The sequence below is a fragment of the Phyllostomus discolor genome, chromosome 9 (genome assembly GCF_004126475.2).
Source record: "Phyllostomus discolor isolate MPI-MPIP mPhyDis1 chromosome 9, mPhyDis1.pri.v3, whole genome shotgun sequence".
Taxonomy (NCBI): domain Eukaryota; kingdom Metazoa; phylum Chordata; class Mammalia; order Chiroptera; family Phyllostomidae; genus Phyllostomus; species Phyllostomus discolor.
This window is the reverse complement of record NC_040911.2, coordinates 105,080,926-105,103,285: the sequence shown is the minus strand read 5'-3', so window position 1 is coordinate 105,103,285 and position 22,360 is coordinate 105,080,926. Positions and strand designations below refer to the sequence as shown.

The following is a 22,360-nucleotide window of genomic DNA, read 5'->3' as shown; positions in this document are numbered from 1 at the left end:
CCTTTCAGGGCTCACCCCTTTCAGGGCTCACCCCGACCAGTCCGCCCGCTGCAGGCTCTGAAGCGCCACCAGCGCCCCGTGCGGGAGGGGGGAGGGGCAGACCCCAGGCCCCGCCCCGCTCAGCCCTGCACAGCCGCAAGGACGTCAGTGCCGTGCCCGAGAAGGGTCCTAGACCCCTGCACCCCAGTGCTCCGGAGAGCAGGCCCGGTCCAGGGCTCGGTCTGGGGTCTCTCATTCAGCTTCCGTCCGCTCACCCCCAAGGGGCCCCGGGCAGCCCAGCCGCCCCATCCCCCCGGCAGACAAAGGCCTCGTGGTGGCCGGCCTGGTGCGGGAGGGACTCACCTCCCTGCCCAAGCCCCGCTGGAGGCCCCGTCCTGAGCTGTGCAGGGCACCCTGGGGCCACCGTAGGCTCAGCGGGCTGACCCAGCTGGGGAGGGGGTGGGGGTGGGGGATGAGGTGGAGCCCCCCAGGAGGGCACGGCAGACACAACGGGGCTCTGGTGCTGCCCTTGGGACCTGTCTCCTAAGACGGGCGGCGTCTTCACAGAGAGAGAGGACACCAGAAGGCGGGGAGCGCGAGGGCGGCAGGCACGGCAGAGACACGGGCTGCCGTGCAGCCGGGGCGTGTTTATTGGAGCGTGGGTGGCGCCTCCCGCAGCTGCGGCGCAGAGAATGCAGGAGAGTGGACACGCTGGGTGGGACAGCAGCCCCGCCCCCACCCCCTGCGGCCACTGGGCCTGCAGGGCAAGCCCCCAGCCCCGAGTCCCTTGTGTGGGCGGCCCGCCCGGCGCTGTCTTCACGTCACGGCAGGCGTCCCGCAGGCCGCGGGGAAGGAGGCGGAGGAGAGTGACGCGCACACGTGCGGCTACCAGTCCTGGTTGTCCCAGCCCTCGTCCACCGGCGCGGCCCTCGGTGCAGCCCTCCCGCTGGGCTTGGCCGGGCCCTCCGCGCTGTCGCTGTTGTCGCTGCCCCTGTGGTTGGACGCGGAGCCCGCGCCCCACACGTCCCAGCTGTCCGAGCTCCGCTTCTCGGCAGAGGCGTCCGCGCATGTCCAGCTGTCGCTGCTCGGGGACCTGTGGGCCTTGGCCGGGTCGGCGTTCCCGAAGGTCTCCCAGAAGCTCCGGTCCACGGCGCTGTTCTGGTAGCTCTGGCCCTCCAAGGGCCTTGGGAAGAGGGCGGCTCTGAGCAGCCATTCCCCGAGCCCCTCCCCTCCGCACCGCCCCTGAACACAGTCCCCCCACCCCACCCCCCGCCGAGCCCCACTGGGCCCCTCCTCCTCCCGCCAGAGCGGAGGCAGGCAGAGCGGAGTCAGGCAGAGCGGAGGCAGGCAGAGCGGAGGCAGGCAGAGCGGAGGCAGGCCGGCGCAGGCAGCTCCAGCGCGGCCAGCGACCAGCGGGAGGGACTCAGACGGCCTCCGTGCCGCAGCCCCGGCTCCCGCACCCACCCCAGCACCCCCAGCAGAGAGACGTCTCCAGAGAGACGTCGCCAGAGAAAGCCCAGGGCCTGCAGCCAGCACAGCAGGAAGAAAGGGGTGGCCTTCGGTCCACAGCCCAGGGGAACACATCCCATCCCAGAATGGACTGACACTGCCCCCAGGGCTGGCCAGGAGTGCCTGCCCCATCAGACCCTCAGCACCCCTGTGGGTCAGAGGACAAGGACAACAGACTGGGCTCCAGCAGGAAGGGCCCCGCTCGCTGGAGCAGAGCACCACACAGAGGGTGAGCTCGGGGACAGGGGACGGGGCCACCCAGCGCCCGGCCTGCCCTTGGGTGGAATGAGAGGCCCCCAGCCCAGGGCAGCAGCACCCCGCTGGGTCAAGGGGAGGGCGCTGAGCGAAGGGCGCCTCTGGGGGCTCCTGCCCTGGGACCCCCCCCCCAGGGCCCCAGCACAACTGCCTCCGGAGGCCCCGTGGGAAAAGTGCAGGGAAAATGGCACGTCAGGACGGGGACACGGCCCACCTGTCCGGGGGGTCCTCCTCTCTCCCAGAGAAGAAGGTGGTGACGTCTCGCCATCCCTTGCTGCCGACTCCCTGAACCTGGAAGGGGGTGGGGGTGTGGCTCAGCGGGGCCGGGGCCCGGAGCACGCCCACAGCCTCCGCGCAAGGACCCCGCAGAGCTCGAGACGCAGCGACAGCCCTCCCCCCGTTCACCCAGCCGGGGTCTGCAGGCGGGCGGGTGCCGGGCCAGCAAGGGCAGCTGGCCGGCCGGTGCAGGAAGCAGGGCCACAGGCGTGCACACACACCCACCCAGCAGGGAGGCGGACACAGGCGTCCCCGCAGGCCGGAGGGCCGGCACTCACCGGGGCCGGTCAGCGGCAGCAAGAAGAGGACAGAAGAAAAGCGACAGGTTAGAGGCCGTGCCACCCCGCTGAGCGCTGCCACATTCCTGCAGCCGGCAGGGCGCCGAGGGGCCGCCTGCCCTCCTTTCGCCTCCCAGCGCCGCAGCGCCTGGGCCCAGTGCGCGCGGCCCTCGGCTCCCGGCGCCAGAATGCGGAGACGCTCAGCGGTGCCTGCACGTCGGCGGGCACCCTACCTTGGACGCCAACTGAGAGACCCCAGTGGACACATCATCAAAGATCTTTCCCTCCTTCACCTGCGTGGGTCAGACAGCCTAGTTAAAGAGGGCGGGAGCACCACGCCCACTGGCCGGGAGCCACGCCCACCGTGGCGCCGCGGCAGCCTGCTGCCCGGCCGTGACCCCGCCCCCACAAGGGGCGGGGCCGACAACGTGGCCCGGGCTGGGCACACCGCGCGCCCTCCCCTGGTCTCGACACCCTCCCGAGGACGAGGACGAGGACGGGCTGCAGGGTGCCCGGCGTTGGGAGGCGGCGTGTTACCTTCTCCTGGGCAGGTTTGAGGACGTTCTCGTTCAAGCTGTGGCCCAGTTCTGACGCCTGCGTGAAGGACAGGCGCCATGAGAGGGACGTCGCGGGGCTCCCGGCGCCACACGCACCCCAGGATGAGGGTCAGCACAGCTGTGCGGGCAGTGGCGGCGGGCAGCCGCCCGGCACCCAGGACACCCCGTCTCACAGCAGCCGTGCAGCCGTCCCCGCGCACCGTGGCCGCGCGAGGCCCGGCCCGCTGCCCTGGCTCTGCAGCTGTGCGGAGGGTCTCCCTCAGAGCCCTGGGGGCCCCGCCCAGTGGGAGCAGCCGTGTACTGACAGCCGGTCACGTGCTCCCCAGAGGTGCTGGGGTGCGTCCGCAGCAGCGCGGAGTGGCCCCACCAGCCCCGCAGCAGGCACGCGGGAGCTGGCTGCGGAGAAAGGGACAGAACCGGCCGACCCGAGGCCCGCTCGGGCGGGGGCGGGGCGGGAGTCAGGACCTCACTCCCCTAGCGAGATGCCTCCCAGGCCATCACCCCTCTGCGTGAGGGTCCCCGAGCAGCGAGCACGGGCCAGACCGGAGCCCATCGTCCGCGAGAGGCTCTGAGCGTGCGCACAAAGAAGCACAGACAGGAGACAGCGCGGGGCACGCGGTCGGCTCGGAGCCCCGCACAGAGACCAGGCGGCATGCGGGGGCAGACGCGGGGCCTTACCGGCTCTGGCTGCTGCTTGGAACCCCAGAACTTTGCCCGGCAGCACAGGGGTGGGGCAAGAAGAGAGAGAGAGCAAGGCGGTAGCGCAGCGCAGGCGCCCCCGGGGGGCACCTCGAGAGGCGTCACCAGCACCCACCCGAAGGGGCTGCAGAGTGACCTCAAAGCAGCCTCTCCCGCCGTGGAAGGTGACCGCGCTCCGCTCCCACCGGCCACGCCCAGACCCACAGGAGCCCCAGCGGGCAGGGGAGACCGTCCCTCCCCCCCTCCCTTGGGCAGGGACAGCCCTGTGCCGCCTGCTCCCGAGTCCTGACCTCCAACCCTGGGGGACCAGCCAGCCCAGGGCCTGTACCACATGGGCCGCAGCACCGCAACTGGGGTTTGAAGAAGAAAGGCTGGAGGCCAGAGACCCCGCCCCCAGAAAAAGAAGGCACTGACCAGGCAAAAGGCCACCCCCCCCCCAGGGGCCCCCAAGCCTCCGCTGCCCATGGGTGGGTGCCTGCTCCTTCCTGACCAGGAGGCTCTGCAGTAGCCCCTTGGCCACCCAGCACCTGCACTGTGACAGGTGGGGTGACGGCTTCAGCCCCACAGGCCCTAATTAGGCGGGTGCAGCCTCTCACCCCACATGCCCACCCCGCCGGCACCTGGCGTGCCGTGCACTGGCGTGAGCCTGGGACACTGGTCCCCAGGTGGGCCTGTGAGTGCCCAGCGCACACGGCACTGCCCCTTCCGGAGCCCAGGGCCGGGGAAGGGCCACCAGGGCACCTGACCCCGAAGGGACAGGCGCTTCACAGAGCACAGGGCTCGGGAGGCTCCCGTTACCTTCTGACTCGCCTGGGACCCCAGCTTCGTAGCCTGGAAGGAAAAAGGACAGACGCTGTCCCGGGCCCACCAGCCAACGCCATGGAGGCCCCGAGCTCGCCCCGTGGTGGCCCTCAGGGCCCGACAGCTGGCCCCCACCAGGGGGAGGCTGGGGGTCACCTGGGCAGGCCCTGGGGCCCACTGTCCTATTCGCTCTCTGGGCCCAGGGCCCCATGGAGCAGGGTGCACCCCCCAGTCCCGCCTGCAGCAGGCTCTCCCACGCCACCATCCCCTGGTGGTCGGCGGGGCCCGCACCCCGGGCAGCACCGAGGCGACGAGGGAGAAAGAGAAGGCCGGCCACACGTGTTTCTGCCGGGAGGTGCTCAGACCCCGGCCGCAGCCCACCCACGATGACCCTCCCTCCAGGCCAGCCAAGCTGTCTGGCCCCGCGGGGCCCGGTTGGGGGGGGCGGGGCTACTCACGCCCTCCTTGGCAGCCGAGGCGAACCTGCTTGCTCCGGTGGCGAAGCTGCTCCAGCCCTGGAGGGACGCAGCACCCGCGTCAGACTGCAGGCCCGGGAGGCCGCTGCCGGGCCTGCCGCACGTCCCCTCCCTCCAGGGGCCCAGGCATCGCCAGTCCCGGACCCCAGGGGGCCACCACCGGCCCACCTGAGCCCCTGCCTGCCAGGAGGGGCAGGAGTCCTGTACCCACTCTGCACAGACTCCGGGCAGGTGGGCCACGGCGGCCCGCCCTCTCCCGTCTGAGCCCAGGCTCCTCCTGAGCCTCCAGGACGCACGGAACCATCTGGGGACACGGAACCATCCGGGGACCTGACATCCCCTTCACATGTACTGGTGCCTCCCGCGGACACGCAGAGGCCTGTGCAGGCGGGGACGCTCGTCCACCCGGACGGCCACGAGCACTGAGGTCTGCAGACACGGGCCCCGCGCCCCGGGGCGGGCGCCTCGGTCCAGAGCCGCTCCGCACAGCAGGCTCCGAGACAAGCCTGCCTCCCAGGCCCCGGAGACCCCGCGGCCGCCTGGCAGGGGTGGTCCTGAGTGGCCCTTGCTGAGCAGTCCGCTCGCCTCTGGAGCTGCTGGGCCCGGCGTGAGAGGGCGGGCAGAGCCGTGGGTGAACCACCCGCCTCACTCAGACACCCGCGTCCCCGCCGGCTCCCTTCACGCAGCCCCTCGAAGACCCCGCCCCCCCCTCAGGAGGAGCCTCCCCCTCACCCTGTCAGGCCCTCAGAGGTCTGCCAGGGCCCCCATCCCAGCGCAGCTTCCAGGAAGCACTGCCACTCGTTTTTTTTTGTTTGTTTCAGAGGAAGAGAAATGTCGACCACCTGCTTCTCGTGCACCCACAGCCCACAGCCCAGCCATGTGCCCCGACCTGGAACCGAACCAGTGACCCTTTGGTTCGCAGGCTGGCGCTCAGTGCCCCGAGCCCACCAGCCAGGGCGGCATCGCCGTGTTCCACACCAGTGAGTTTCCCCGGAGCACCACGGTCTGGCCGTGTGGGGCTGGGGGTGCCGTCCCTTCTGCTGCCCGACCTCGTGGTCTCCCTGTGGCAGCGTGGGCCCCGGCGGGGCTGGGCCGGGCCAGGCAACCCGCGCCGCCCGAGGAGAGGCGGCCACGCCAGGCCCCACCCCACAGGACGCTTGTTCTTCGTTGGACACGCGTCCCATTGACCGGAAGTGCTCCTGCTGCCGAGGCAGGCCGCTCTGTGGGACCTACTGGGGCCTGAGGGACCCCCGGAGCCCGAGAAGGGGGGCTCACCGAGCACAGGGACGACATGGCGCTGCTCAGGAGGTCCTCGTCCTTCTTCGGGGGTGGCGCTGTGTTCCCGAACCCCACGTAGCGGCTCTCCGGGGCCCTGGAGGGGACACGCAGCAGCCCCCGAGCAGGTCACGGAGGCCCCCTCGCTGCCCCAGCCAGGGGGCCCCCACGGCCGGGCCTCGACCCGAACGTGTCCGAGGGTCAGGCCCCCCCGCCCTCACCCCTGGTAGGAGCCGAGGTCCTCGTCCAGCCAGTCCTCGAAGGCCTTGTCGGCGGAGGCGGTGCCGGTCTGCGGCTGGCCCGAGGCCCTGAAACGGAGCCCTGCGTCAGTCCAGCCACCAGGGGGCAGCAGACGCCCGCCCGAGGAACTGCAGGACCACCTGGGCCCACCTGGACCTAACACGAGGGGCAGCAGGTGGGGAGACCTGGGCACCCCAGGGTTGGGGGGCCTCCCAAGACCGGCCACCCAAACACCAGCCTCCGCTGTGGGAGACGCAGCGACAGTGGGGGTCAGCTCCCCGCCAGCGGCCTGCGCCCGGGGACAGGACGGGCGGCCCTGGGACAGGACTCGTGCGGCACATGCCCGCCTGGCAGGGCCTGCCCCGCGCTGGCGCCCAGGCAGCGGGCGGGTGCAGGTCCTCCTCCAGGCCTGCCCTCGCTGGCTGGCAGCTGAAGCCGTGGTGTCCTGGCGACCCCGGAGAGCCACCCCTCCCACTGCTCTCGGGACGCGCCGGGCCACCGCTTGGGTCAGGGCCAGCCAGGAACAGCGGCCAGAGGGGCGCTACCGGTGGGCGGCGGAGGGCAGCATCCTGGACTGCGGCGGGGTCCAGTCCCGCGCAGGCGACGCCTCCAAGGACCATTCTCTCCCTTCGGCCAGCGTGGCCACCTGCCGAGGGGACACACACCTGTCGGAGCGGCTGGTTTGGCTCCAGGGAACTTGCGGGCAGAGTGGCTTCTCGGGCAGGTGTGGGGGGCCCACCTCGGTGCCCTGGTGGGCACCGCTGTCCTCAGGAGTATTTTGGCCAAGGTGGCCGGGGGTGGGGGGGAGGCCCAGCCCCCACCCCTGCTAACGACGGGCCTCCTGCTTCCCCGGTGGGGCCGGACGGGGCTCACCTTGTCCCGGAAGAGGGCGGCCGCTCTGCTGTTGTACTTGTCCTGCAGGGACCAGCAGGGGTCGTAGTCCTCTTGCGACTCCAGGAACTGCCTGAACTTGGCGTTGCCGCCAGCTCGCATCTTCTCCAGCTCCGCGTCCTTCCACTTGTCCATGGTGACGGAGCGCACAAAGCTGAGGGCAGAGGGCGGCCGCGTCCTTGGGTGCCGGGGCCCCACCCAAGAGCCCCCCTGGGCCGGAGAGGGCCTCACCGGCGCCTGCTCCGACGGCAGGCCCTGGACTGGGCCTCGGCGGGAGGGGCGGCACTGACCTGAGGTGCACGCCGAGCCCGCGGTGCTTGCCCGAGCACTCCAGGCAGATCCAGATGCCGTAGGTCACGCTCGCCCACTGCGGGTTGAAGGCGCCACACTCAAAGCACACCTGCGGAGACCGCCACGTGCAACTTACCCAGGCGGCTGCGGGCAGGGCCCGGGGACCCCAAACCCCGGGTGGGCGGCCCAAGACGGAGTGGAGGGGAAGTGGGGTGGGAGGCCAATGGTGACGGGGGGGGGGGGGGGGCGGGGGGCGGGCTCGGGGCCGCCAGCCGCTTCCCGCAGGTTTGAGAGCCCAGCCCAGGCATTAGAGCAAGGCAAGCCTCACATTGTTCTCGTCCTGCACCCTGACTTCCTTGAGAACTTTCCGGGTCCTTGGGCTCGCCATGGTGCTGCAAAGGAGAGAAACAAACTTTTAAAACTCACACATAGGTTACCTGATGGAAAACTCCACGGTTGGCCCACAAACACCACAGACCCCAGCTTCAGAGCATTTCCACGGCGACGCTCAGCAGCAGCAGGGCGCCCCCTCACCCCTGAGGGTGTGGGGCACCTCTCCCCAGGGAAACCTGCCGCCCCTCCGGAGCACCCAGAGCAGCCTGGGCGCCCGACCAGGGCAGTGCAGCCGATCATGGCCTTTCCTGCGAGGCACACAGGCTGCCACTGAAGAGGGACACCCTAGAGATGGTGTCCTCTCCCCACCTGCCCCGGGCGGCACTGGGAGGCTCCTGGCCTGGGGCTGGGGCGGGGGGGGCGGCACGGTGGTGGCCTCAACTGATATGTGCCATCGTGAGACACAGGTGACACAGCACAGCCACAGGAGGGCTGGTCAAGGACACTGCTGGGGAACAGTGGGCACACAGCTCAGCTGAAACGCCCTTTATCTCTTTATAGAGCTCCTGGCTTTGGCCAAGTTCAGCTTCCTCGGGCGGCCCGCTGACTCCGTGACCACAAGAGTCAAAACCACAGGACCCAGGCCGGAGGCAGGAGTGGGTGCCAAGCACAGCGTTTGCCGTGAGTCTTCCCCAGGGCTCCTGGGTCTGCACCCAGGAGTCAGGCCCAGGCCCCCACCTGGCCTGCAGCCTCTGCAGACGGCCCCTCTCGGCTGTGAGCGGATCTGGGAGGTGCCCCTCTGACTCACATGGCCACACACGCCCTGTGGACGGTACTCGAGGACCGTCAGTGTGACGCTACGGGCCCAGGGGGCTGCGGGTGCCCCACGCCTCCACCAGGTCGCTGCTCAGACCCGCGCTCCTGCTCACCGTGGCGCTGCGGCTGCACACTGCACGCCGAGATGCAGGTGAGCACGAGGCCAGAAGGCTCTCTACCCAACTCTGACTTTCAACGTAAGTCCCTCCCTAAGGGGAGCCCTGACCCTCACACACCAGCCCTCCTAGGCCTGGGCGGCCCTGATGCTGATGGTCCCTGGCGCCCACTTCTGAGTCAGATGCAGCAGGATGAAAGCAGTTCCCTGCAACTGAGGGAGACACACCAGAGTCCGCCTGCGGCCCTCCCTGCCCTGGACTGGACTTGTCTGCGCTGCGTGGGGCAGTCCCCGGAGACAGCCGCTCTCGCTCTCGAGGGCAGGCACGCGGGTGCGCAGTCCCGCCCAGGCCCGGCCCCTGTGGGTGGCTGCCTCACCGCAGTGTGGACGGCAGACGCCGGCAAACACACAGGAGAGATGCTCTGCTCTGGTGGGTGTAGATTCACAAAGCCCTTTGCAGACCCTGGCCTCACGGAGGCCACGGGAGAGCCCACGTGGGCTGCCACGCAGGTTCCCACACAGCTGTGCCCGGCCCCCCGTTCTGGCCGACAGGATGGTGGGCAACAGGGGTCAGAGCCGCGGGGAGCCTGCTCTGGGCCCTCCCTGCGTCGAGCAGCGTGGAAGCAGCATTTGCACGGCCACCGCAGGGGGAGGACCAGAAGGGTGAGCGCCTCGGAGGCAGGAGGAACCCCCTCTGAGACGCAACGGGCTCTGGCTGTGAGTCCCCTGAGATGCTGTTTTGTACAGATGCCTCCGCCTTTCACACCTCGACTACGATTCATCCCGAGAGACATCCCAGGACTCCTGTTCTAACGCTGGAATCCGAGACGGTCCCACCGAGGGGCTCTTGCTGCAACCGGGCGTCACCTGGGGGCCCAGGGAGGACGCGGTCTTCACGCAGCCACCTGCCGGGCTGCAGCCCGTGGGGGCCCCGCCTGGTCCTCGAGGCTGTGACACAGGGGACCAGCAGAAGGCACCAGCCATGGCTCCGTCCAAGAACAGCGCTCGGTGCTCTCACAGGTTATTTCTGAGCTGGGGAGGGTCCGTGGGGACGCCAACACCAGCCGGGGGCACCGCCGCAAACGAACAGCGCGGCAGGACCATCGGGCCTGCGCGACCCGGCACAGGCGCTTCTCCCCATCGGAGGTCTGCAAGGAGGCTGGCTAACCAGCCAGGCGGGGAGCACCGTTCTTCCACGTCTCCCACGTCAGTCCACGTAAACGGGGCAGAAAACGGAAGGTCCTCTCCGTGCTCCCCTCCCGCCCCCGGGCGATCATCCACCGCTAAAGGCAGGACACCGGCCGAGGCTGCCCTTTCAGACCAGCCTGGCCCCGACCCCCCGCGGGGGAGGGGGGGGCTGGAAGCCGCTTCAGGCTCCGCCGGCCCGGACGCCGTGTGCAGGCCAGACCCTGGGTCCGAGGGGGGCAGGGGCCGGGCCGACGGGGCGCAGAGCGGGGGCGACCGTAGCGGCGGCGACCGCGGAGGCGCGGGCGTGGGGGCAGCTTCAGAGGCAAGGGTGGGGGTCCGGGGTCCCGGCGAGGGCGTCCGCCGAGCCGGGCCCCGTGGGCAGGCGCCGGGGCTCGGGCCGCGCGCTTACCGGGCGGGCTCGATCCTTGGCACCGGGATCGGGCGGTGTCCGCGGGGTCCGGGCCCGGGTCCGGCCGCGTAGCGAGCTGCACCGAGGGCTCTCGCCGGCCGCCTACCCCGCCGCCACCAGCTTCCGGCAACGTTGCGTCTCGCAAGGCATCACGGGAAGCCGGGAGCTGCTGGCAGGGGCGGGGCTTCTGCCTCTGCCCTGCGGACCGGAAGCGCCTCCCCGCCACAGTCGCCATGGGGACGCGTCCCGGGCGCGGCGGCGGCGGCGCCGAGGCCCGCGGGGGAGCGCACGGGAACAGGGGGCCCGCGCCGACGGCCCCCGGGCCGGACTCCCGGTCCTCGTCGCGCCGCTCCGCCGCGTCCCGGTCGGCCCTGCGGACCCCAGCGGTCCCGCCACGGCTCGCGGACCGCCCGCCGTCCCTAACCGGACACGGATTTGAACGAGAAACTGACGGCCTGCTCGAACGATAGTGATTCGAGGGCCGCCTGTTTCCAGGGGGGCTAACCAGGAAGGTGTGGCGGGTTTGGGGAAACCGCCGTAACACCGAGGAGGCTGCAAGGAAAGGAGCGGCGGGGAGGTTCCCGCGCCCTGGAAGGGGAGTCGTTAGGGCCGCGGTCACCTGGGGTTGGGGGCATCGCCAGCCCGAGGGGAGGAGCAGGAGAAGCTCCCAGCATACACACCCGGCCTGTCTGGCCTCTCGCCCTGTGGCCTGATTTTGCCTCCCGTCGGCCGAGCCCATTGCTGCAGCTGGAGAGAGGGAGGGCTGGAGGGACAGACTTGCAGCCCGGGGTGGTTCCGGATGGCTGCAAAGCCGTGTGCATAGTGGGAGCCCAAGCGTGTGACCCTGTGACCGTGGAAAGGTAACTGTTCACAGTGACGACCTCTGGGGGGCGCAGCTGCAAGGGACACTTGGTACCGTTTTTATGTTGTGCTTTTCTGTGCGCTCCGCGTGCTTTCACCGATATTTGCATCTCTTGGGAGGAGCACGTGTGGACGTCCCCCTGAGGTCTGACTTGTGCTCAGTGAGATGTGCAGCTCAGCGCGTTTTGACGAGGGCGCGCCCCATGGCACTCTCCACCAGAGGCAGCGCTGTGCTCCCTTCTGTCCTCGGGCCTTAGTTGTGTCTGGTCCGGAACGTCACAGAGATAGAATCATGCAGCCGGTACTTTTAAAAAAAAAGTTTTAAAGATTTTATTTATTTATTTTTAGAGGGGAGGAGGGAGGGAGAAAGAGAGGAAGAGAAACATCAATGTGTGGTTGCCTCTCATGTGGCCCCCACTGGAAACCTGGCCTGCAACCCAGGCATGTGCCCTGGCCAGGAATCGAACTGGTGACCCTTTGGTTCTCTGTCCGCACTCAATTGAGCCACACCAGCCAGGGCTCATGCAGCAGGGACTTAAAACCATGTAATGTGTTTCACGATCTGTCCACGTGGTCGTGTGTATCTCTTCTAGGTGTTGCCTATAAGTGGAATCGTGTAAGATGTGACCTTTGGGGGTGGGCGACTTCTGCTGAGCATTGTGTTTCTGAGGCTCCTCTGTGTTGTCCCGTGAATCAGGACCCCCCACTCCTTTCTGTGCTGAATAGTGTTCCCTTCGATGGATATGCCGCACTGTCCATTCACATGTGGGCGCTGGAATCACTCTAAGCTGTAACAATGCCAAATAAAGCTGCGAGTCACGCACAGGTCTCTCTGTGGGCACAGGTTTTATTTCTCTTGCCGGATGACTTAGGAGTAAAGTCCCTGGGTGCTGGGGTTGGTGTAAGTTGAACTTTATAAGAAGGGGACAGTCTTCCAATGTGGTCGTACCGTGTATACTTCCCCCGGCGGTCTGGGAGTTCCAGTTGCTCCACAGCTTTGTCGACACTTGGTGTTGTCGGTCTGTTCATTGCAGCCCTTCTGGTGGGTACAAAGTGGTATCTCATTGCAGTTTAATTTGCCTTTCCCTGCATCGCTGGTCGAGCAGAGCTGGGTGCTTGTCTTAACTGGCATTTCCAGGCTGTGCTGTGCCCAGCTGGGCATAAGCACCTCCCCCCCACCAAGCAGGACTGCCCATAGGAGGAGTCACCAGCTCCTCTGATAAGAAGCTGGTGGCGTTAAAAGAACTGGGGAGGGCTGCAGCGATGTGGACGAGACACCGGTGGGGTCTACACCGGCGGTAGCGTGAGGCTGTAGATTTCAGATCCTGTGGTTGGGCCTGTGTGGGCTCCACAGGTTCAGAGAGTGACAGGCAGGTGCTGGATCAGTCACTGTGGGCTTCCTGGAGGAGGTGGGCCAGGAGGGGTGAGCCACTGAAGAGAAAGGGAGGCAAAGGGAAGGTATCCCTGGAGAGAGGTTTGAGGCCACGTGCACCCCAGAGCCAGGCTCAAGTCCCCATGGCCGGAGGGGTGGCCCTGCCCAGGATGGGCCAAGCCTGTCGCTTCACAACCTCTGCCTCTCCCTGCAATCCCAGGGCCGGGACGGTCACGGTGACGAGGACAGTGTCCTGGAGAAGGGGAGACGCTCGCCGACGAGGGCACTGTGGGTGACGGAGCGCAGAGTGGGGCAGGGCGCCGGGCGGCAGCAGCGGCCCGCACACCTTTCTTCCTCTGCCCGAAATGTGCAGGTGGTTCGTGTGCCCCTCGGACACCAGCCCCCGCCGGTTTTCAGTCACAGCCCCGTGACGGTAGCTGCGGCCCCTCCCCGGGGCTCTCAGGGTCCTCCACGTGGGTCCAGCCGAAGGGAGTGCAAGGGCGGCGACACCAACACCTCAGAATCAATGGCTGCGCAGAGCTGGGGCCTCAGGCACGGGGCGGGGGGGAGCACAGAAGGCGGGGAGCAGGAGGGGAGCCCCCACATGCCAGGCAGCAGCTCAGGTCTGTGGAGTCGCTGTGGGGCCTGGGGATAATCTCTGTTTCGTCCTGGACTCAGTTTCCCCATCCGGGAAAGGAGGTCTCCGATCCCCCTTCCCGGCCAGGGGCCCACACTCCGAGCACCTGCCGGCAGCCAGGCTCCAGGCCTGATTAAAGACGCAGCGTTTCAACTGAGCAGCAGCCTGTGTGCTGAGATGAACCCCTGTCCAGCTGAGACACTGAGGCCACAGCCGTCCCTGGAGCGAGAGGACGGCGTGTGGAGCGGGGCCTCTGATTAGGACGCCCAGGGCCGGGCTCAGGGCAGGACCGCAGCGGTTTCGTCCCAAACACACCCAGGTCACGGAGAGCCTGGCCACGGGGCTGCGAGCACTGGCTGTCAGCGGGCCCCCAGCCTGGTCAGCGAGGTGGCGGGGTCAGCTGGCTCTGGCAGGGGTGGCAGAGCCCAAGGAAACAGCTGGGGCCACACAGGTCCGGACCTGCCCAGACCGGTTTTCCCAAAGGTGTCACGCTCCCCCCACGCCCATTGCCTTGCTCCGCGGGCACGTTTCCTGCCAGTCTTTGCAGCAAAACCTCCCTCTCCGGGGTGCACGTGCGGACCCCAGTGTCTGTGACCGGCCCCCGCTGCAGCCTGGGGTTCCGTGGTCCGCACTGCCATCTCGCCTCCCCGGGGCTGTGCTGGGCTGTGTGTGCAATGGCTCCCGCACCCACGTGTGTCCTGGCGTAGAGCTCTGGAAACGGGCGTCCTGGGTCATTTCGGACCGATGCGGTCAAACGGCCCCCCAACCTCGGTACTGAGTGTCCTCACTCGCAGAACTGTGCCTGCGGCCTCTTGCTGGCCAGGCATCACCCAGCCGGACGTCTTGCCAGAAGCCCACGTGTCGTCCTCGCTGGCCTCGTTTTCATTTCCTTGGGTGGGGGGGGGATGGGGGGGGCAAGCACACGTGCCGTGTGCAGGACGGCCTGCACCGCTCCTGAGACCAGCTTCTGCTGACCGCCTTCCAGCCCAGGCCCTCCTGGAAACAGCCGTCTCCTCACCTGGGGAGAGAAGCCTGGGGCTGGTTCAAGTCTGCCTGGCCGGGCGCCCGCTTCTGGCCTCGGGCTGCTGGCGGCTGGGCCTCGGCCCCACTTGACCCCCAGCCACTACCTCTGCCTGGTGCTCGGGAAGAGCTGGGGCCAGGGCGGAAGGCAACAGAAGGAATGTCAGGGCACGTGGCCTTGCTACTCCCAGCGGCTGCATGTCCCACAGAAATGCGACTGTCCCCGAAACTCTCCGCTGTCATCTGCCCCTGACACAGCCGGGACACACCCAGGACGGGCAGCTGTGCTGGACGGCACTTGTCCCACCGGCTGAGGAGTCAGGACTAAGAACTGTTGAGACTGGGCTGGCGTCTCAGATTGATGGCTCCGATCCTGGGGCTGTGGCCAGAAGGACCCACGGCCCTGGACCACCAGAGCCAAGAGCAACAGCCCACGGCTGACGGCAAGCACCACCTGTGTCCCTCCCCTGGTGCCGACCTTCCCGCCCCCCAGCCAGGTGTCCCTCCGGAGGTTCAGGTCCCCCTCCCCTCTGGGGCCTGACCAGGACCATCTCCTGCCTCCCAGCACGAGGTTCCCACACCCCCTTGAGGACGGGTGTGACCACGGCTCACCCCCCCCCCCCTGGGGGTTCTGCTAACCCAGCCTCCCAGCAAAGCTTCCTCGCCCAACCCAGCCTGCCTCCCTTGGCCATCTGCCCCACAGAGCTTGGACCCCCTCCACCCCTTGGTCCCACTGAGTGGGCCCCCCACACCTGGCCCCAGCCCCCAGGCTGCCTGCAAACCCAGTTCCCCCACCGCCCAGCCAAACTCGGAGCAGAGCTGGAAGGCAGATCCCCTGCAACCCCTGGGCCCCTGGGGCGTCCCCTCCCACTCCTGAGCCCTCACCCCCAGGAGCGGGACCTCTGAGCCCTTGGCTCAGGTCCAGGGCACGGTGGGGTCGGGAAGCCTGGGGCCCCCGCTAGGACGGAGGGTGATTGGGAGGACGGGGCACACCGAGACTGGGGAGGTGCCCACAGGAGGGTTCCTGGCGGAGGGGTGTCTCTGGTTATCCTGGGGGACGGGCTCGAAGCAGCCTCGCGTCTGCCGTGGGGCCACTGCGCAGCCCCTCTGCGCTCCAGCCGCCAGAGAAGCCTCGCCATCGCCCCTTTAAGAAGGGGTCCCGGGCCCCCTCCCCAGCTAGCGCCAAGTCCCCGAAGGTTACAAGTTGGGGGCGGAGAGAGAGACGAGGCGCAGCTGTTACTCGAGGGGGCGGAGCTGGGCCGAGACTAGGGCTGCAGGAAGGGGCTGGGCCGGGGACAGGCCAGCGGCGGGGAGGGGGTCCCCGGGAACCGCCACGGGTGGCGGGGGGACCCCGCCGCCGGCGGCGGTGGCGAGTCTGAATCGGGGTCGGGGGTCGCCCCGGGCTGCGGCCAAAGATTGCGGGAGGCCTGGGATAGCGGGCCCGGGAGGGGCCCGGGACTTTGGGGACTCAGGCGGGGGCGGGGGCGGGGGCGGGGCTCGGAGAGCCGCCGGCCGAGGCGTCGGGCTTCCATCGCTCCGGCTCGGAGTCCGGACGGTGGAGACGGCGCCCGCACCACGGGCTGTTGTTCCGGCCGCCGCACGCTCATCTTCCTCTGCACTTTCCAGCTGGTGAGTGGCGACCGCTCCTCGGGCCCCGCAGCCCCTGCGCACCGGGGGACACGGGCGCGGTCACCGCCCCCAGCCCCGCCGCAGCGTCCGCCGGCCTGTGGGGCTCCGCGTTAGCGACCGCTTGGACCCGCGGGCTTCTGCGGCCCAAGTTCTCTGCTGCTCCGGGGCGCGGCGGGGGCTTGGGAAGCCAGCGCCCTGTGAGCGACCCCTCCGGCCCCTTCTTCCCACCCGGTGCGCCCCGCTGTGTGTGCGCGCGGGGTGGGGGAAGGCCGCGGGATCCCGGCGCGGACAGGTGCGGGGGTGCAAGACAAAAGCCTTGGGGCGGGGTGCCTGGACCCCGCTCTCGCCAGAGCCCCGGGCTGGGGACTCAACGCGTCCGGAGCGCGTGGTACGCTCATGGTGGGCGGCGGGAGGGAGCGCCGCTGTGCGCGCGGTCCCAAGGCGTGTGTGGCTCCGAGGAGGTGCCCAGGTGAGCAAGTGTTCCCTTCCGGAAGCCAGTGCGGGGCCCCAGTGAGGCGCCGAGTTCCGTTCCCGAGGCCTGGCAGCCCGTTGGGTGGGGGGCGCTTGTGAGTTTGGGAGTGCGAGCGGATCCGGGCTCAACCCGGGCGCTTCCCAGGGTGGAGGCGGCGGCCCCTTGCTGCTCCGGGAGGGGAGCCGGGCTGACGCAGAGTGGACAGGGCATTGGAGCCGGTGCCCGGGGTTGCACTTGGATGTCGTTTGTGTCCGAGATTAGCTGGGCCCCCTGGATGCAGCTTTGTGGAGAACTTGACCCTGGGTCAGCCAGGTTTCCAGTCTGCCCTTACGGATCCGGGTGCCGGGGCGGGCCTCTCCCAGAGCTGGGAGTCTCTGAGGCCGCACTGGGCATGCTCTCGCTAGGGTGGGTGCAGCCCGGAGGTTTCGGGGGACTAGACGGTCCCCTGCACCCAGCGCTGTGCAAGGCTGGTGTCCTGTCCTTGGCCTGGGGCAGGGCGTGCTGGCCCAGCCGGCGCAGAGCTGAGAGGCACAGTCCAGCCCGCGTGTCCCGCCTGGAGGAGGCTGCCTGCCTGTGGGGCGCTCGGAGCTGCGGGACCCTGAAGGAGCAGAGGGGACCATGGGGGCGGGGGGCCGCCCGGAGGGCTGGAGCTCATGAGGCCGGGAAAGAGCCCGGCCCTGCAGAAGGCTTTGAAGCCCAGGACAGTCCTGCGGGCAGTGGGGCCCTTGCCAGCCCCGGGGACAGGATTGGTGCCCCTCTGCCTTTCCACGGGAAGCTCTGTGGGGGGGGGGGGGCAGGAACCCCTCCAGAGGGCCCCAGGGTGGGGTCAGGAAGCTGGGATGGGGAAGGGAGAACGGGGTGGCGGGGGAAGGGCAGCCCGGAGCCCGGCCACAGACCAGACGGCAGGAAGCAGCGGGGGTTTGGGCAGCTGTGACTTGATTGCCTGCAGGGGTGGAGTGTGGCGTGCAGGGGGGCCATGCTCGGCCGCTGCCGAGCTGACGGGGCAGGAGCAACAGGCACTGAGGGGGCGGGTGTGACCTCGGGCTGGGAGGGGTCGGGACGGGCCATGCTGCCTGTTTAACTCCTGCAGTGGACAGTGGACAGTGGGCAGAGGGGCATCCCTGCAGGCCCTTGAAAACTCGGGTGCAGCTTAGGAGGAGGGAAGTATCTTGGTGTGAGGGCGGCAGGGTCTCCCTGGACTGGGGGGCCTGGGCAGACTCCTAGTCTCAGCCAGGGGGGCCCACGGGCCCAGCGCTGGGTGCCCATGAGGCCAGCTGGAATGCAGCTCGGGCCTGTGAGGAGCCTTTTGTCCCCGGCCGGGGGAGGGGTGGCCGGGGAGGAGCCCGAGGCCTGACATCTCCAGCCCGCCCACCGCTCTGGTCTCTGGCCGCTGTGTGTGGTGCGGGGGGTCAGCGGGGGAGGCCAAGGGGGCGGTCCGTGGCTTTTCTCCCCTCCCTCGTCTGACAAGCGTGAGAGTGTCCTGGGTGCCCGGCAGCGGGACAAAGGCCGGGGAGAGCGCACCTCCCCAGAGCCTCCTCCCAGAAGAATGCCGTGAACCCCGCTGCTCGGAGCTGGCGAGCGGTGGGGCGGTGGGGCGGTGGGGCTGCTTCCCAGGCTGGGGCCCACTGCGGTGACGAGAGGGCGGCGAGGCCCAGCAAGGGGCTGGGCAGCGGGCAGTTCTCATCCCCCCGCCCCCTCCGCTCACATGTGGCCTTCTGCCGTCTGGGCTTAGAAATGAAAAGACAAAAAAGACTTCTGTCCCTGCCCCCCGGCCTCTGCCGTGCTGGCCACCCTGCCCGGCTGCGGGGTCCCTTCTGGGAGAGGCCCTGGGCTGCCCCCCAGACCCGGAGCACCATCAGCAGGACACGCACGACTCCCGTCCAGTCCAGGCCACGGGTCCGCTGTGTGCCGCGCACTGGGCACGAGGGGCGAAGGTCGAGCAGAGCTCAGACAGCCGGGAGTGACCTTGGCCCATCCCCCGCCCCGGCAATCCTCCGAGCTTGTGGCCTTCACTCTGGCCTCTCAGGAGGAGACCAGCCAGCACCTCCCGGCCTCTGTCACCCATACTCGGGGGCCCTCGTCCAGGGTGCCTTGGCAGGCTTGGGGTGGGGCAGGCTGCAGCCTGAGGGAACAGGGCTCGGAGCAGAGGGGCGTGTGTGCCTGGGGGGCACGTCCCCTGGGAGTTTTCTCAGGTTCTGCATGTGGTCCTGCTCTGGCTCCCCACCCCCAGCTGGCTCCTAGGGCCACCCCCGGCCCCCACAAAGGACATGCTTGGAATGTCCCCCTGGAAATAGCCACCACCCCCGCCTCGGGGCCATCCAGAGGGACTGGACTGTGCTAGGGCATACCCTCAGTGGCCATTTCTGGGGCTGGTCAGGGTCCCCTGGGGGCTCCAGGACACAGGCCAGAGCAGTGGGTCACAGCTGGGATGGAGAGGGGCCAAGTGCTTGGGCCGGGGTCGGGCGTCTTTGGCCCTGTGACACCCGGGAGACCCATGAAGGCTCACCCTGCTGGCTCTGTCCCCAGTCACGGTGCTGCTTGCAGAGCCTCCCCTCCCCTCCCCCACCCCCCACCCCCCAGCCACGCCCACGGCCCACTCGGCCAAAGGCCCCTCAGAGTCAGGGACAGGCCTCTGCTGCCCCCCTGGGGCGGAGGGCAGCCAGGGCGCACAGGGGCTGAAGCAGAATCCTGATGTGCAGCGGTGGGCCCTGCTGGGGCGCCATCCCTTCTCGGTTGCCGTCCTCCCAGGATCCGGCCCGTCCCCCCCCCCACCCCACTGGATGCGGAGGGTTCGGCCGCCCGTCCTCCCAGTGTCTCCTCAACACCAGCACACGTGTCGGCCTGGCTGGCAGGCATGATGAGTGAACGAGCGAACGAACGAATGAATGAGAAGGAATGAACGAATGAATGAGAAGGAATGAACGAATGGGCGAATGAATGAATGAGTGGATGGATGAATGAGCGAGTGAATGAATGAACAAATGAGCAAATGAATGAACGAACCAGTGAGTGAATGAACGAACCAGTGAGTGAATGAACGAACCAGTGAGTGAATGAAAAAATGAATGCGAATGAATGAGTGAACAAATGAATGAGTCAATGAATGGACGAATGAGTGAATGGACGGACAAGTGAATGAACGAGTGAATGAATGAATGAGTGGGTGAATGAGTGGGTGAATGAATGAACAAACGAATGAATAAATGAACGAATGAATGAGGGACTAAACCAATGAATGAACGGACGCGTGAATGAATGAATGAACGTATGAATGAATGAGTGACTAAACGAATGAATGAACGAACGAGTGAATGAATGAACGAACGCGTGAATGAATGAACGAACGTATGAATGAATGAGTGAGTGAACGAATGAACGAACGAACGAGTGAATGAATGAGTGAGTGAGTGAATGAATCAATGAATGAATGAGTGCTCTGTGGGGTCCTGACCCAGCCCCCAGCCTGTCGGTTTCCCTGCCTGTATGACACGACCCGGTCGGCCGTGCCTGCGGGGCTGCTGGCTGTGGAGCTGGAGGGGCCGGAAGGCCTTCGAGTGCAGAAGCAGCCTAACCCAACCCCCACTCCCCCGCCCCACTCACTGACCCCAAAGCACGAGAGCCCAGGAACTGTGGAGCGGCTGCGGAGACCCCAGCTCTCAGCCCCCAGGTCCCGTCCCCCCAACCCCGAGAGTCAGGGCAGCCCTGGGTGTAGCTCCCATCCCCCAGATGCAGAAACTAAGGGTGGGGTGGGGCGGCTTTCCAGAGAGAAGGGTCACCTTGGGGAGCGTTTTCGAGCTAAGCTGGGGGCTCACGGAGGGGGCTCTGTTGGGAGAGCTGGGCCCACCGCCCGAGCTGGAGCAGGGTGATTCAGCAGGGGTGGGGGGTGGAGGGGCAGACGGGGCCTCCCTGGCGTCCGAGGCCCCTCACGCGGCCGCCCTGCCTCAGGTCACTGCCCTGGAGCGGCAGGTGTTCGACCTCCTGGGCCACCAGTGGGCGCCCGTCCTGGCCACCTCCGTCCACGTCGTCGTGGTCCTCCTGGGGCTCTCGGGCGCCGTCCAGTATCGGCCGCGCTGCATCGTGGTGGCGAGTCCACCCTGCTCCGGTCCCCCTGCCCAGGGGCTTGGCCGGACGACCCCCACGGGGGCTGTCCAGTGGCCTACTGCCCGGGAAGCCAGCAGGACACCCGGAAAGGCCAGGGCTTGAGCCGCGCAGTTTCTTCCCAGGCCTCCCCCCCAGCTCACACCTTCCCATGGGCTGCCGTTCTGACCCAGCCACCGAGGCCCGGAGTGGGGTGGGGGGACCGCACCCCGAGTGCCCCAGCCCAGGCCCCTGCACCCGCCCTCCTGCCCCAAACCAGCTCCGCCCTGGTCAGTGCAGCCGCCCCAAGCGCAGGTGGAGACCACGGGTCTGCAGGCCCGGGCGTGCGGCAGGCCCTCCCTGAGCACGGTGGATGGGGCGGCGTGGATGAGCCCCAGGGTCAGACTGTACGGCCACTGTGGGTGCCGGCCCGGCCTCACCCATGCAGGCAGCTGCCCATAGCATGCTTTGGGGGGGGGGGGCTTGGGGTGCTTTGCAGTTCAGGCCACTCAGGCCCTTGGCTGTCACAGTCCACCTCGAGGGGCCACGGGCATTTCTGGGCCAGGACACAGGGCGAGGGAGGGGTCCGGCACAGCTGGCTCTTCCCAGTGGTGCCCCTCCCCCCGGGGGAGCAGGCACCCTGTCGCCACAGGAAGGCTCTGTGGCAGGGGCCCGGGAGCAGAGTCCCTGCCCCCTAAGAAGCTTCAAGACTCTCCTCCAAAGGCAAGAACATGGTGGGCCCCTCCCCTTGAAGAGCTAGGCTCCCCCCAGCCCTCCCTCCGAGTCCAAGTCCAAGTTCATTCATCGATCCCCCCTCCCCATCCTCCCCAGTATGCTGTGTGGGCGGCCGTCTGGGTCACCTGGAATGTTGTCATTGCCTGTTTCTACCTGGAGGTGGGGGGCCTGTCCAAGGGGAGTCAAGCCAGAGACGTGTGCAAACGGAGAGGGCACTGCGGGAGTTAGTCGTCTGTCCCCCGACACACAGAGGGGGTGGGGGCTGCTCAGGGCCCTGCCCCGGCCCCTGGGACAGGCCTGGCCCCCGGCAGTGACTCGGGGGAGGTCTGAGGGGAGACAAGTGGTCCTATGGGTGGGGGAGGGGCTGTGGGCATCGGTGGACTGGTGACCTCCAGCTGGGGAAAGATGCACCAGGGAAGGCTTCCCGGAGGAGGGGGCCTCAGGACCGGGGCAGCTCCCGAAAGGGGCGCCAGGGCTGGGGGCGGGGAGTGCGGAGACTAGCCCTGGCAGAGGCGTGCGGGTCGGAGCACCACCTCAGGTGGGCCGGCCTGGGCCGGATGGAGCTCCGTCTGCCCTCCTGTGCCCTCCGGGCTGCTCCGCCCCCTCGAACCCTGAGGAAGCCCATGGGCCCCTCCCTTGGGGTGGGGTGGGGCCCCAAGGAGCACCCTTGGCGTACAGACCCCGTCTGGGCAGCCGCTTCGGGCACTGGGCACTCAGTGCTCGCTTGCATCCTCGCAGGAAGCCCAGAGAGAGGCCGTGAGAGCCCGGAGGGGGCGGGGTTCCAGTCCAGGTGCCTGGCGGGGAGTGGCTGGGACGGCTTCTGTGCCCGTGTGCCCCGCGGCTGGAGCCCAGGGTGGAGGCTGCTGGTGTGGCTGGCACCAACCTGGCCCCACCCCCTCGCCCCCAGGACAGTGAGCTCCTGACCTTCAACCTCTCCAGGCACCGCTCCTAGTGGCGGGAGCACGGCCCTGGCTGTCAGCAGGAGGGGCCGATGGCAGGCTTGGGGCCCCCCGGCGGCCAGACCCTGGGGCCGGGCGTCGGCTGCGCCCTGGAGCACGGCTACGTGGAGGCTCTGCACAGTGCCCTGCAGATGCTGGTGGCGGTGAGTGTGGGGTGGGGACTCGTCAGCTGAGGGCACACCGGGGACGGCACCCCAGGCCTCCCCTGCC

At 68.4% G+C, this 22,360-nt stretch overlaps 2 protein-coding genes and 1 long non-coding RNA gene across 9 annotated transcripts; 2 read left to right on the top strand and 1 right to left on the bottom strand.

The window, feature by feature from the left end:
• Positions 1–608: 608 nt before the first annotated feature.
• On the bottom strand, positions 609–10,526 carry ARFGAP1 (ADP ribosylation factor GTPase activating protein 1). 7 transcript variants are annotated; one of them, XM_036010020.1, is made up of 15 exons: positions 10,389–10,525; positions 7,856–7,919; positions 7,527–7,636; positions 7,219–7,390; positions 6,891–6,991; positions 6,327–6,413; positions 6,106–6,202; positions 4,813–4,869; positions 4,352–4,384; positions 3,533–3,562; positions 2,835–2,891; positions 2,531–2,590; positions 1,958–2,034; positions 855–1,162; positions 773–823 (listed from the first exon to the last, which is right to left on the bottom strand). In XM_036010020.1, the coding sequence occupies exons 2-14, from the start codon at positions 7,913–7,915 to the stop codon at positions 865–867; spliced, it is 1,239 nt and encodes a 412-aa protein (XP_035865913.1). In that variant the 5' UTR covers positions 7,916–7,919; positions 10,389–10,525; the 3' UTR covers positions 773–823; positions 855–864. The 7 variants fall into 7 exon arrangements, with proteins under 7 accessions (XP_028380043.1, XP_028380044.1, XP_035865913.1 ...); XM_036010021.1 differs by having other exon boundaries at positions 778–1,162; positions 1,958–2,028; positions 10,389–10,526; XM_028524240.2 differs by having other exon boundaries at positions 778–1,162.
• Positions 10,527–10,581: 55 nt separating this feature from the next.
• On the top strand, positions 10,582–12,074 carry LOC118496864. The gene is made up of 2 exons (XR_004899422.1): positions 10,582–11,248; positions 11,843–12,074. It is a non-coding gene; the product is annotated as an uncharacterized LOC118496864 (long non-coding RNA).
• Positions 12,075–14,639: 2,565 nt separating this feature from the next.
• NKAIN4 (sodium/potassium transporting ATPase interacting 4) lies at positions 14,640–22,353 on the top strand. Its single transcript, XM_028523650.2, is given in 5 exon segments — positions 14,640–14,734; positions 15,751–15,907; positions 20,325–20,462; positions 21,288–21,377; positions 22,108–22,353. Coding segments are annotated over 5 exon segments (696 nt in total). The 3' UTR covers positions 22,324–22,353.
• The last annotated feature ends 7 nt before the right edge of the window (positions 22,354–22,360 follow it).

Excerpts from the sequence above, each read along its gene's own strand:
- ARFGAP1 (XM_036010020.1), bottom strand. The coding sequence starts at position 7,915 with ATGGCGAGCCCAAGGACCCGGAAAGTTCTCAAGGAAGTCAGGGTGCAG. Across the intron at positions 7,637-7,855 it reads GGGTGCAGGACGAGAACAAT|GTGTGCTTTGAGTGTGGCGC; the intron begins GTGAGGCTTGCC and ends CGGTCTCCGCAG. Across the intron at positions 6,992-7,218 it reads CCGCCCTCTTCCGGGACAAG|GTGGCCACGCTGGCCGAAGG; the intron begins GTGAGCCCCGTC and ends TCCCCTCGGCAG.